Source organism: Aotus nancymaae, unplaced genomic scaffold, assembly GCF_030222135.1.
Source record: "Aotus nancymaae isolate 86718 unplaced genomic scaffold, 86718_ANA_hifiasm-v0.15.2.pri h1tg000040l, whole genome shotgun sequence".
Taxonomy (NCBI): domain Eukaryota; kingdom Metazoa; phylum Chordata; class Mammalia; order Primates; family Aotidae; genus Aotus; species Aotus nancymaae.
The window spans coordinates 38,190,884-38,204,919 of NW_026988454.1; the positions used below are offsets into that span (position 1 = coordinate 38,190,884).

General features: G+C 38.5%; 1 protein-coding gene across 1 annotated transcript in view; it reads right to left on the reverse strand.

Annotated features, from left to right (window-relative positions):
* The window catches only part of LAMA2 (laminin subunit alpha 2), an 886,276-nt gene that overhangs the window by 152,105 nt on the left and 720,135 nt on the right, over positions 1-14,036 (reverse strand). Inside the window, exons 33-34 of the mRNA XM_064360706.1 lie at positions 8,976-9,118; positions 5,364-5,462 (exon numbers count right to left, since the gene is read on the reverse strand). Of these exons, the coding sequence (XP_064216776.1) occupies positions 5,364-5,462; positions 8,976-9,118 (242 nt within the window). The remainder of the gene's footprint in view (positions 1-5,363; positions 5,463-8,975; positions 9,119-14,036) is intronic.

A 14,036-nucleotide genomic window follows, 5' to 3' on the forward strand; every position in this document is an offset into this window, starting at 1 on the left:
CCCACGGAGTGACAATGAGCCAATTCCATGTGGAATTTCTTCCTAAATATTGCAGGTGCCAATTTTAAAAGTTCTAAACCAAAAAGATATGACTTGTTTTATTATATATATATATATATATATCTTTTAAAAATATAAAAGGAGAAATAAAAAACATTGTTAGCAACTGAAATCTTTTTTAAAAACTATCAATAAAACCTTGTAAACTTACAATACTGGCACCTAAATCATTTAAAAACTAGTTTCATCCTTTTGGAAATCCTTCATTTTCATTACATTTGGTATTCAGTAGGCAACAAAATATGGTATAAGTGAAGTTAAATTTTGATATTTTACATAGTTCAGTCTGTTATATAGAATTCTCCTCCTTTAGAATATAAATAGTTAAGAGGTGTTTATCAATAAAAACAAAGTATTCAACAATTTAATTATAAATATATGCCTGATTTAATGCATTTTAAAGTATGCAAAATTAATGTTTATTTTGTGTTTGTCTACATTTCATCTTGTTGTTCAAATGCTATTAAAATTATTCACAATTAATTAATTAAACAAATATTGACTCAACACCTATTATGTGCATAATGTTGGTGATATTCTGATAAGAAACAAAAAGGCTTCTTGCTCATTTGGAGTCTATAGTCTGGCAGACTAGAGAGTTATTTGTCAAATGATCACTTAGATAAATTTATAATTACAAACTGGAGGAAAAAAGTGATATAAGATAAGAACAGGAGGAATCCCAGCACCATTATCATGGCCCAGAGGGCTTTCATGAGCTGAGATTTGAGAGGTAAATTGGAGTTAATAGAAATTAACAAAATATAGGGAGAGGCAGGTTACCTTTAAGGGAAAATAAATGTGTGGCAATGCTTTGTGGTAGGACAAGGTGGCTGGGGGACAGGATAGCTGGAGTGCAGATGGCCAGGGGTGCAAGTGGTGGGAGATGTGGCCAGGGGGAGAATTTTGGTCTTTATCCTTAGAGCCTGAGGGAAGTCAGGGGAAGAATTTGTAAGCACTTCGACCACATATTCCCATTTGGAATAGCAAACATTCATTCAGGCAATGTTGCAGAGAACAGATTTGGAGAAGAACAACAGTAAAAGCAGAGAGACCAGCTAAAAAACAAATGTGGTGATCCCAAACTACGCAACATGAGAATGGATGAGAGTGGGGTAGTAGAGATGAACGCTACACATGGAAGCGGAAGCCCAGTGTGTGGTAATGAGTTGGAAAAGCAGGAGCATGATGAGGAAGAAAGAGTCACCAATGATTCATAGGTTTCTGGCTTGTATGCTCAGTCCATGGGGGCCCAGGTGACCATGAGTAGTAGGGAGAGATGAGAGAGAACCAGAGATTAGATCCCAGTGCGAGAGCACTGCATGTCATCCTGAACAAAGTGGAAAATCATAGTACAATTTAAGGAAGAGAATGACATGATAGGATTTGTAATTTAGACTGTTTAATCTGCCATATAGATAATAACTGGTTGGAGTTGGATAAGGCTTACAAAGAGCCACCATAGAAGGGAACTGAATTGGACGATGGGTGAAAGAGGGAGTAGAGTGAAGAGCAACCTGCTAATTTCTCTTTGGGAGACTGGGCACATACTGGAGGAGACAACAGAAACTGTCTAAATAGGAGAAAGTATGGGCTTTAAGAGGTAGTGATGAGTTTAGTTTGAGATGTCCAATCTTTAGTAAGGCACATAGGGCCAAAGCAGGAGAATGAAGTCAGCCTTGAAAATATAGATTTATGAATTAACAGCTCATACATGGCAACTGAAGACCAAAGAAAGAGTTATAGAGTGAGAGGAAACATGGACTGAGGCCTAGATCCCAAGGAACACCAACTTTGAAGGGATGATGAGAGGAAGAGCCTTAGAATGAAAGGTTGGAGAGTTAAGAGAAAAACAGAGAGAGGAGAGTATGTCAAGAAAAAAGGAAAGATCAAAGCTGGCAATTGCTGCAGAGATTTCAGGTAAAATTAACAAAGCATCCAGTGGATTCAGTTACCAGATTGTCATTGGTTATCTTACAAAAAACAGTTTCAGTAGTGGGCTGGGAGTGAAAATCCAGACAGCAGTGGAGTGAGGAATAAATACAGACTTGTCTCCAAGTCTTCAAAAATTTTGGCTCTGAAAAAAGAAAGGAGCTAAGGACAATAGCTATAGAGTCATCATCAAAAAGCATCTTAATATTCCACACATATTGTAGGGCAGTTCGAAATATGTTTAACATGATTCTCATACTTGAGGAACTTGAGTTCTTCTGATGAGTAAAAGAAAATGGCAACAAATCAAAATATATTGAAAGAGATATATGATTATGTAGTGTTTTCTTACTCTATATTTATACATTAATTAAAACTATCAAAATACATTTTAAATGTGAGTTATCGGGAAGAATAGTATCCTCTTTACCCAGGGATATTAGGGAATTAGATTTCTCCACTAACCAAAAAAAAAAAAAAAAAAAAAGAGTATAGGCTAGGCGCGGTAGCGCACACCTGTAACCCCAGCACTTCGGGAGGCCAAGGTAGGCAGATCACCTAAGGTTGGGAGTTCAAGACCAGTCTGACCAACAAGGAGAAACCCAGTCCCTACTAAAAATACAAAATTAGCCAGGCATGGTAGTGCATGCCTGTAATCCCAGCTACTCAGGAGGCTGAGGCAGGAGAATTGCTTGAACCCGGGAGGCAGAGGTTGCAGTGAGCCAAGATCGCACCATTGCACTCCAGCCTGGGCAACAAGAGCAAAACTCTGTCTAAAAAAAAAAAGAGTATAAAATATAAAAGCCCTTAAAGAAGAGAGGGCAGCTCCTACAGCAGTGATGCAGGATCAGCCTTGCCATGTGTGGAGCACCAGAAACTCTCCGTTATTGCCAGTGGGAATGCAAACCAGCAACGACCATTTGGAAAACATTTTGGCAATTTCTTTCAAAACTCAATATACTCTTACCATACAATTCAGCAATCATGCTCCTTCATCTTCACCCAAATAGGTTGAAAACTTATGTCCATGCAAAAGTCTGCACAAAGATGTTTACAGCAACTTGATTCATACTGCCAAAATTTGGAAGCAACTAGATGCCCTTCAGTAGGGGAATTAATAAACTGTGATATGTCTGGACAATGAAATAATATTCAGCACTACAAAGAAATGAGCTAGAAAGCCATGAAAAAATATGGAGAAACCTTAAGTGCATATTACCAAGGGAAAGAAGCCAATATGAAAAAGCACCATACTGTATGATTCCAGCTATATATTCCAAAAAAGGCAAAACTATGGATGTAGTTAAAATACGAGTGGTTGCCAGGGGTCAAGGAAGAGGGAGATATGAGTAGGTGAAGCATAGAGGATTTTTTAGTGAGTAAAACTTTTCTATACTGTAATATAATGGTGGACACATGTCATAATGCATTTGTCCAAACCCATAGAATGTATAATACCAAGGGCAAACCCTAATGTAAACTATGGACTTTGGGTGATGAGGAGGTATCAACTTAGGTTTATCAATTATAATAAATGTACCAGTCTGGTGTGGGAGGTTGACAGTGGGGAAGGCTGTGAGGACAGGGAGTAGATATGAGAACTCTCTGAACTTTATACACAACTTTTCTTTCAACTTTAAACTGCTCTAAAAATTAAAGTCTGTTTAAAAACGTAATGTGAGAGAATCTGCTGGAAAGATTAAAGAGTGTAGGCTGAGACATAATGAAGACTTGACACTCTTAATGAAATACTTCTTGTGTCTCTAAGGTCAGATCATTAGACAAGTCTAAACCAATGAGGGTAACGACTGTGCAGTTTTGCTCACACCTCTAACCCCAGTGTCTGTCATAATCCCTAGAATGTGGGAGATCTCAAATAAGTGTTAGTTAAGTGAATGAATGAATGCATGAATGAAATGCCACTTATTGCATGGAATTTTTTTCTAATTACCCCAATCAGATGAAATTGTTCTATTATTACAAATTTCTCAATAATTTCTTCCAATTTTATTTCATATTTTATTATATACTTGCATGCAGTTGTCTAATATTGTCCTACGTACGCCTAAATGCCGATGTACACACACACACACACACACACACACCCCGAAAGTTCTTTGAAGACAGAATGAGCCTCACTCATATTTTTCATCTGCCAACACTTAACTTAGGCTTTGTATGTTATAAACATTTATGTGTGCTTGTTGAATTGATTTATTCTGCCATGACCTGTTAAAAAATTCTTATTAGTAGCCACATAACAAATATAAATTCTTTTATATTAAATTAATATGAGATAAATGCACTCAATTTAATCTAATGTCTACATATATTTGGCAAGAAACGTCATGTTGTATCTCTACATTCTATATTGTTGCTATGAGATTCTGAAAAAGTGTTTAGTATGCTACTGTAACCTCAGGGCCATTGTTTAGCATTATGTGCTCAGAAGCTATTTGATTTCCCTGTGGAAATTTTCCTAAACCAACAGAAGGCTATGTAGGAAAAGTACTGGGCCACTGGGAATCTTGAGGCTGGGTCCTGCTTAAGTCCCTGGGTTTAGAGAATTGTGTGGCCATTGTTAATTCGGTTCGCTGTCATGGCCCGATGCAGCTCTTCCTTAAAATACAAAATGGACTAGATAATCTCCTGGAATCTTCTAGCTCCAATGATCTTTATCATTTAAAGCTCTTGGATCATCAAATTAGATCCTTCTTTGCAGCCCAGTTTCTCACGTCATGCATATTTCTGGCCACAAGATGGCGGGCTTTATGTTGATTTCTTCATTCTCTTAACAGCAAAAAATTTTTAATGCCATTGAAGTTTTGAAAATTTAAAATTTCCAATTCCTTAAAAAGCCTGATAAATGCAACATGGACTTTACAGTCTGAATTTTAAAAGTGTCTTCAGTGCTTTGGAGTCTCAGAATAGAGACGATTTTCTCTTTTGTGTAAAACTGATTTACACTGTATTTCTATATGAATGCAAAAATCCCACGATGAGATTAAAGAGACCACAAGTATTTTCACTTGTTTTTCTTTCTCTTTACATAATTGAGGATAGTGCTTTTGAAATCAGAACAGATAAAAACTTCACCATGGAGGCTACTGAATAAAGTTCTCAAAATACACTGTCATTCTGGACTTTTTAGCCATTGTTGTTGATAATTTCCAGGTATCCCAAACTTTTCTGTGGGCTATTGATTTCTATGATTTGATTTGAAGCAGAAGTAGCAAGTCCCAATACATTTGTTTTATATACCAAGTTGGGAATTAAGAAGAAGGCGACTGGCATTTCAGAACTTCGAAGTAATTTTCCTTAATTTACATAATCTATCTACCTTCAGAAGAGTCACAATTTTGCCAACTTACCCTGGTCAGCAGCTCGTTCATTTCGGTGACAAGTGTGTTCAGATTGCCCTCTGACAGCTGAATAAGCCTCTCTGGGGCTCGCTGAGGTGAGAGCAAGTGCTGAAAAAAATTCCATCACATTTTAGTAAATGGCCTTGCAGTAATCAGTGTTTAACAGAACACATTTTTCTACGTATACAGGGAACTTAGTTTTCTCACCTTCAAAGAAAAGAGAAGGAAACTATTTCAATTGGGCACTTATACATTGGGTGTCATGCCAAATATTGAGGTAAATAATAAAAATTGCAGTGATTTATTGAGAAATTACTATGTGCCAGGCTTTGTTTTGTTTTTTTCATCTAATTCTCACATCTCTATGAGGGTTAAGTGTATTCCATTTCATAAGTGAGCAAACTGGCTTGAAGAGAGTCAAAAATGTGCAGGAGATCACACAGTCAGTAAGGGGGAGAGTTTAGACAAACTCCTTGTCTGGCTTATTTAAGGCTCCCATTCCAATTAACAGAGTCACAGATAGCAGGTAAAAAAGAGAATGACAGGCCTTGACATAGGGACCTGGTGAGGCACCAACTAACTGGCCTGCCCTCGGTGTTGCTATGAACTGGCCTGGCACTCACAGCGGGGCCATATTTTTTCCTATGAAACATAATCTCATAGGACGCTAACATTAGACAAGGTCATATGGAGCCAGTGATAAATGAAACAAACAAACAAAAAAATGAGACTACCCTGTAATGTCTAAGCACAGACAAAATCATAGCAGGTTTTGTGCAGACCACAAAACTACCCCAATCCCCCATTTCCTGGCTGATATGAGTGACCACTGCCTCCTTATAATCATAGCTTTATCCTCCCTCTGTTCTTCCCTCCTTCTAGATAGAATTCACAGAATACTCACAGAATTACTCCCATTTCCAAATAGCACCTAGTTGAGTGCTACCTGAAATTACCTAGTACAACCAAATACTAGAAGTTATTCCTAACACCTTCTTACTGAGACAGCCCACAATTCCCCATGGTGTTCAATGTCCCTTTTTGCAACAAGTTAATAATCCCCACTTTGTGCCATCACATGTGTGTCCTTGATGGTCTTTGGCTGGAACTTGGGGAGCACTGACATAGTTAAATTGAGCAAAGAGGTGAAATAATATTTCATAATATCAAAAGGTGATCCTCAGTATACAAATGTCAAATGAATGATGGAAGAGAAACAAAATACAGAATTAAGAAAGACTGGAATTTCAGGAAAATCCAGGTCATCTGGATCAATACCCAGCCAGAAGTGGATGGCTCACTGAATCCCTTGGCTTAGATGATGTTCCACCTCTTCTATAGGACCTCTTTATTTCATCATCCATTGCTTAAGTATTGGTTTTAAAATGTTTTATGTTCAACTAAAATCTTTTCTTTTCTAGTTTTATTTTTCTGTATTCCCTCCATATATAAAAAAAATAACTGATCAGTATTCTTTTTATTAAAACTCTTCGCATCCCTGAATACTGGGACTACAAGGTAAACTCAGGTTCCTCTGCCTGGCTTTCAAGGTTGTCCTTCATATCACCCTGCCTCACTGAAGCCTCCAGCCTTATCTCTCACTAGCAGGTCTGACTTTTAATATCTGCCAGACAGGCCTAATTCACACCATTGCCTCTGCTCACATGGCTCTGTTAAGCACAGCTGCCTTCTCCCTGTGTCCTCACATGGCAGAGAGATCTCCAGATACCATTACACTGAGGGTCAGGGCTTGCTGTGATCAGAACATTTGTGTCCTTCCAATATTCATGTGTTGAAATCCTAGTCCCAATGTGATGATATCAGGAGGTGGAGCCTTTGAGAAGTGATTAAGTCATGAGAACGTAGGCTTCAAGATTGGGATTGGTGCCCTTATTAAAGAGACCCCAGAGAGCTAGCTATCCTTTCCCTCAGTATCCAGATATTAAATGCATTAAGTGTGAGGACACAGCAAGAAGTCTCCCTCTATGAGGAAAAGGCCTTCGCTAGATGTTGAACCTGCTGGTACCCTGATCTTAGGCTTCCCAGCCTCAGAATTGTGACAAATACATTTCTATTGTTTATAAGCTAATCAGTTAGCAGCTCCAATGGACTATGATAGACTTTCCACATGAATTTCAGGGAAATATAAATATTCAGACCATGATAACTTTCTTATTTCTTGGAGTTTCTGTAAAAGCTATGTATGGTAATCCATGTAAGACTTCAGTCAATTGCCTAGCTTTTCAATAAATGTTAGTTATTCTTGGTGTCACCATTGTTGGTTTTTTCTTCTGAAAAATAGGGATAATAATACTTATCTTAAAGGTTATGGTCAGAATTAAAGAATACATTTCCTGAAAGAGTATCTACCAATGCCTAGTGAATAAATCTTAGATGCCTTCCTCTAGAGCAATCAATGCTCCTCTGACTATTAAAATTGGATCTACTCTTCAAATTCCAACAGAAATTATACTCTCAGTAATGGCGCATTCCCTGGTTACTCTGAACCTTACTGATTTCTCCAATATTTGTACTCTAGCACACTTTGAATGTTTGTAAAACACATGGCGATTATGTATTTTTGCTAATTGCTTGATTATTGTTTAATGATTATTTTTAAAGCACTTAGAATCTACATTTCCTACAGGTAGTGAAGATACTAAAAGAGTCGTGATATCCCCAGAGAACCAGGTGCAATGCTGAGGCATTCTATAATCTCTTAATAAATATCTGATAAGAGACTGAAAGTAAGTTGACACCTTTCATCTTTTTTTCATCAGGTGAAACAACCCCAAGTTCCTTAACGTTTTCTCCTACCCTGTTGACTACCAAAAGCTTTAACCATGTTTTAGAACAGTGTTTATCAAACTAATGCTTGTTGAAGAACTTTTAAAGTTCTACTAGTTCTCTAGTACAAGTTTCTAATCACGTATTTTCATTTTGATGATAACCTTAGATATTAATGTAGGTATTTCTGGACGCCAGGCTAGGCAGCTGAGAAATGAATATGGCCACCTGATCTCAGTGACTACATTTGCTTGTGTGTTTGACCCTTTGGCAGGCTGAGCACATAATTCACCTAAACTTGTCAAGTGATGCCCATCTGTCATTTCAGGAACCTTTGCAGGCGGCTCTCTGGTTCAAATGTAGTCAGGTAGGAGAACTGAGTTCACCTCTGGTGGAAGAACTGTGTGGAAACAGTCAACATTCTATTCTTGTTGCAAGCAGCAATTTCCATTCAGCCAAACCCATGTTACTTTATATTAATGTTTTTAATTTGAATTTTATTGGTTTTGTAATGATTAATTTATCTTGATTTTATAGAGCTATAAGTACAAAGAGTTCATACCTGATTTTATGTTTGCACATATTTAAGAAACATAATAAAACTGATTTAGGCCAGACACTGGGGGGTACATGAGACACTTTTCCCTTAATAGAAATCTGTATATTATAGTTCTTGAGTTTGAAAAACATTGGTTACTAAAGTCTCTGAATTTCCCTAACAACTGTGTCCCTTGTTTGGGGCTGCGGGAAGAACATTTACCAATTACAGCCAATACCACTTGTGAAGCATCTGTCACCTTGTCCTTGGCCCTTGCTATTACTGCTCCAACCTACCTTTAGCTCCTGAGTCATATTTTCAAGACCATACAGCATTTTATATGGCGCAGGCAGCGGGCCAGTGAGGTTGATGCTCATGGCCATCTGCTCCAGGCGAGCCAAGTCACCGAGAAGGAGGCCGGTGCACTCATCTCCACAAACTGTGAAAGGGAAGCGACGAAGAGCAGTTACTTCAAAGAATTCAGCTCTGAAATATTTTATGGTCCAAGAATAATTCCGTGGAAGATGAAGCTACTCATCTCAGAACGTTAATGCTATCAAAGGGATGATGGTTGAAAAGAGATACGAGCAACGACAAAACAGCAGATATGCATGTCACCCAGAACTTGAATCACAGGCGATAATATAAACTGAGGGACCAAAGAGGAGGAGCAAATAGATTTGGGGAGAAAAAGTGTATTGCATAAGTATTGAAGATTTTCTTTAAGGCACAGACTATAACATTAAAAATGCTCCCCCTCCCCAAATCCCTACATGAGCAATCTAAAGGAACCTGTCCAGAGGGAATAAAAGATGCTCCAGAGTCTAAATGTGCAGTGCAAATGTGCTGTGCTCCATTAGATTGCACTGGAGAAAATCACAGGAATTTGACCTCCACATGCTTCATGTAGTACACATTCAAAAAGTGCAGACATTTTTAGCTTGGTATCTATTGAGCAGAATAAACAAAAAAAAAATCAAAAGAAGGCCAGGCACCATGGCACATGCCTGTAATCCCAGCACTTTGGGAGGCTGAGGCGTGGGATCACCTGAGGTCAGGAGTTCAAGACCAGCCTGACCAACATGGTAAAACCCTGTATCTACTAAAAATACAAAAATCAGCCCGGCCTGCTGGTGGGTGCCTGTAGTCCCAGCTACTCAGGAGGCTGAGGTGGGAGACTCGCTTGAACTGGGGAGGCAGAGGTTGCAGTGAGCTAAGATAATGCCACTGCATTCCAGCATGAAAGACAGAGCAAGACTCCATCTCAAAAACAAACAAACAAAACCAAATCCAAAGTCGAAAGAAAAATAACCTTTCCTTTTGTAATTAGTGTTTTTTCTTATAATATTTATTCACTTATTTATTTGCCAACTCTTCCTCTTTATCCCTTCAGCCTCTTGCTACCCATGATTAGATGCAGCCTCACAAATCCCTACTTTGATGATTAACCTCTTTCAGTCTTATAGATAAATAATTCCTAAGGACCAGAAAAACTGTATTCTTTAAGTAGCTAAGAATGTTAATATGCTACCAGATACGGTTTGGCTCTGTGTGCTCATCCAAATCTCATGTTGAAATGTAATCCCCAGTGGTGGATATGGGGCCTGGTGGGCGGTGTTGAATCACTGGAGTGGTTTCTAATGGCTCAGCACCACCCCCTTAGTGCTGTTCTCATGACAGAGTTCTCATGAGACCTGGTTATTCCTCCTGGCCCCATTCCTCCTGCTCTGCCCATGTGAAGATGCCTGCTCTGACTTTGCCTTCTGCCATGAGTAAAATTTCCCTGAGGCCACCCTAGCCATGCTTCCTGTTGGAAGCATGATGGAACTATGAGCCAATTAAACCTCTTTTCTTTATAAATTATCCAGTCTCAGGCATTTCTTTATAGCAATGTAAGAATGGACAATATACTAACCATAATATTTTTGGTCATCAAAGAGGTACTATTCAAATTTGGTGGTAGGGGCCAGGATTGGTGGTAGAATTAGGGGAGAGAAAAATGGATTGTTGTCTCTTCATTATGGAATAAATCTCGTAAATAGTAGTATAATTTCTAAAATTAATGTATATTGATTCTTTTGGCAGATTTAAAAAACATGCATACTTTTAGCTTTGCATTGCAGAGTAATGAGGTGTATCTTCATGCCAAGGAGCAGAAACTGCCACATGTATAATATGCCCTCATGTATACAGTTATAATTTCTTACATTCTGCAGATAGAGGTATCAATGCTACACACATGTTAGAATAGAGGAAAATACATAGCATGGAAAATACTGAGAATTGGAGCAGCTTTGGATCATGCCCAAACTTGGCAAGAATTCAATTAGTTCTCTAAATAGCGGTCCCCTGAGCTGCTAAATGGAGAGAAAACCATTAACTGGTGCTTGTAAACAAAGAGAAGGAGGACGGAGGGTGATTTTTTGATAGGACAGCAGCTAGAGGTGAGTTACAATATCACTTCACAGGGATTAAACTGCCCTGGCAGGGCTTTTAATAAATCAGCTCCTTGCAGGTGACACCTGCAACTGTAGAGCGTCACCTGCCGGGGCTTTGCAAGCTCCTGATGCTTTACAAGCTGAGTGAACAAAGCGGATTTGGAGGCAAGAGCAGAAGTCTGGAACTAGGACTGTATCTCTTACTCTTTTCCTAGCCAGAATGAAAGAGAATTTGCACTGCATGGACACCAAGTAAAAAGAAGAGATTATTTTGGCTTCATAGCCCCATTCAATGCAAAGCTTCAACAGACCTGTCTAGATTAAACAATTACAGAAAACACAACACAGAACTCAATTAAGTGCCAAATTGACCATGTCTAAACACAAAGTTCCGCAGTCTGGTCCTCAAGCTTTAGTGGGCCTCAGAATCACCTGTAGGACTTTCGGGAATCCCAGAGAGCTGGGCCACATCCCCAGCGTTTCTGAACCAGGGCAAATGGCTCAGAGACGGGCAGATCATTTTTGATGGGCAGATCAACTCCCACTATGGGAGGCTTGAGATGGGCAGAGGTCAGGAGTTTGAGACCAGCCTGGCCAACATGGTGAAACCCCATTTCTACTAAAAATACAAAAATTAGCCAGGTATGCTGGCATGTGCCTGTAGTCCCAGCTACTCAGGAGGCTGAGGCAGGAGTATCTCTTGAACCCAAGAGGTAGAGGCTGCAGTGAGCCTAGATCATGCCACTGCACTCCAGTCTGGGTGACAGAGTGAGAGTCCCTCTCAAAAAAAAAAAAAAAAAAAAAAAAAAAGTTACTGTTAATACTCCTTTGTCACACCTCCCATTAAGAGGTGAAATCTATTTCCCTTTCCCTTGAATCTGGGTTGGCTTTGCAACATACTCTGACCAACAGAATGTGGCAGAGGAACGTACTGAATTTTGCAGTTTCTGCTTTCACACTCTTGGACCTCTGCTGTCTTGAGAACAATCCCAGGCTAGCCTCCTTGAGGAAGGGAGGCAATGTGAGAGACGGAAGGGCAATTGAGGCTCCAACTTCAGCTTGAGGCCACTGGAAGCCCCTAGGCACGGCAGTGGAAGATCTGTCCAACTGAGCTCAGCCCAAATTGCCAACCTACAGAACTATGAAGATGTATGCACTAGTTGTTTTAAGCTGCTAAACTTTGGAATGTATAACTGATACAATAGATAACTGATACACTTCTTCAAGTTTTGCAAATGTGATTCAGATCAGAGCCTTTCAAGTTGGAATTCATAGGTTAAAGACAAGCATTAGTAACCATTTAAATTTTCTTAGGAATTATGAAGAATAGGAAGGTTCCTTTCCCACTAAGCCCAAGTTGATCATTATTTTAAAAGTTCCATTTGACTTCTAGTGAAGATGTATTTTTGGCAGATGTTCCTAGGGTGTAAGCAAGTAATTTGCTCCTTTTTCAGCCTCTAAGATCTTGAAAGACGCTTGATAATGATAATAGGATGTTTCACCATGCTTTTCAGGGCAGTGTGTGCCTTTGATAGCAAACACTAAATTATTCTTTAATTTATTCATAGAATGTAATCTACCTATTTCCAAGAAGTAATTGAGTCAGTTTGTTGATAATAGCATGGCTAGATACTCCTTCCTAGATGGTTCCAGAAATTTCCAGGGAAAGTACCTATAGTTTTCTCAGTTTTTACTTCATACAAGAATAAACCAGGGACTGGAATGCAGAACCAGATCTGATGTACTGTAATATGCTACAGAGTAAATTGGTGCACTAGAATGCCAAGAGGCATGATGAATACTGATTTTTCTCTCATTTATTCTATCCCCTACCCATCTGTTTTGGTTTCTCATCTTCAGTTGTTGAAATGAAAATATATTTAATTGCTCTTTCAAGGGCTCATACATTCCATTTTATGTCTCTGTGTCCAAATGTTTATTATTATCCCATGTCTTATGGTCTCTGTATTTGCTTTTTGGGGAACAAAGTACTAACACATTTCCATAAGTGAAAGGTAAGTTTTATAGTATGCTCCAAGTAATATACTAACATCTGTCTGAATGGGTCAGAAAGACTTATGAATATGACAGCCATGGGAATTTTTTCAAAGCTTCTGTACAAGTCTAGCTCATGAAGTTATAAGGTAAACACATAGGGAAATGTGCCCTTTACATAATGGTTTGCTATTTTATTCTGACACAGAATATTTCACTTACACCAGAAGCTACTTTTATTTGCCCTCAAAAAGTCCAAAGTGTCTGGTAACAAACATTGGAAATGGAATGCAAATTAAAACCAAATTTAATTCACTATAATAGGGAAGATCTGAAAAATGTGTAGAGACAGGGAATATTCACATTGTGTAAACAACTGTTCTTTGATAAAGTGCAGTAACGGCTCAGTGTAAATTAACACCTGTCTTACAATCAGGACCTCAAAGAACCTCTCCAAATCATTCTCCAAATTTAGCAGTACAGATAAGGTTACAAAGTAAAATCCTGCCTAAAATGCACAGGAGTAAAAGCAAATATTTCAAGACCATGATTATATTTTACATGACTAAATGTTTCTGAGGCTTTGCCTATAAAAGTGTCAGGATAAATTTGTGTCTAATATTAACAAACGCAGTACTAAATTCAGATTGTTATAGCTGGGCACATGTAAGGGGCAAATCATGCAGCCAGGATTACAGATCTTTCTGTTAGCAATTAGTAAAAAATATTGCATTTCTAATAGGGTTCCCCATGCATAATAACTACTGGCTTACTGTCACAAAAAAATCACAGGCTGCATCCAAACCAAAGAAGCTAAAGCTAAAATGAGGACACTGAGTATTTTTGAAAGGGCCAAAGCTATTAACGAATTTTAGGTAGAGATACATAAATTCTATGCTCTAATCAAACAGGAATAAAATGAGT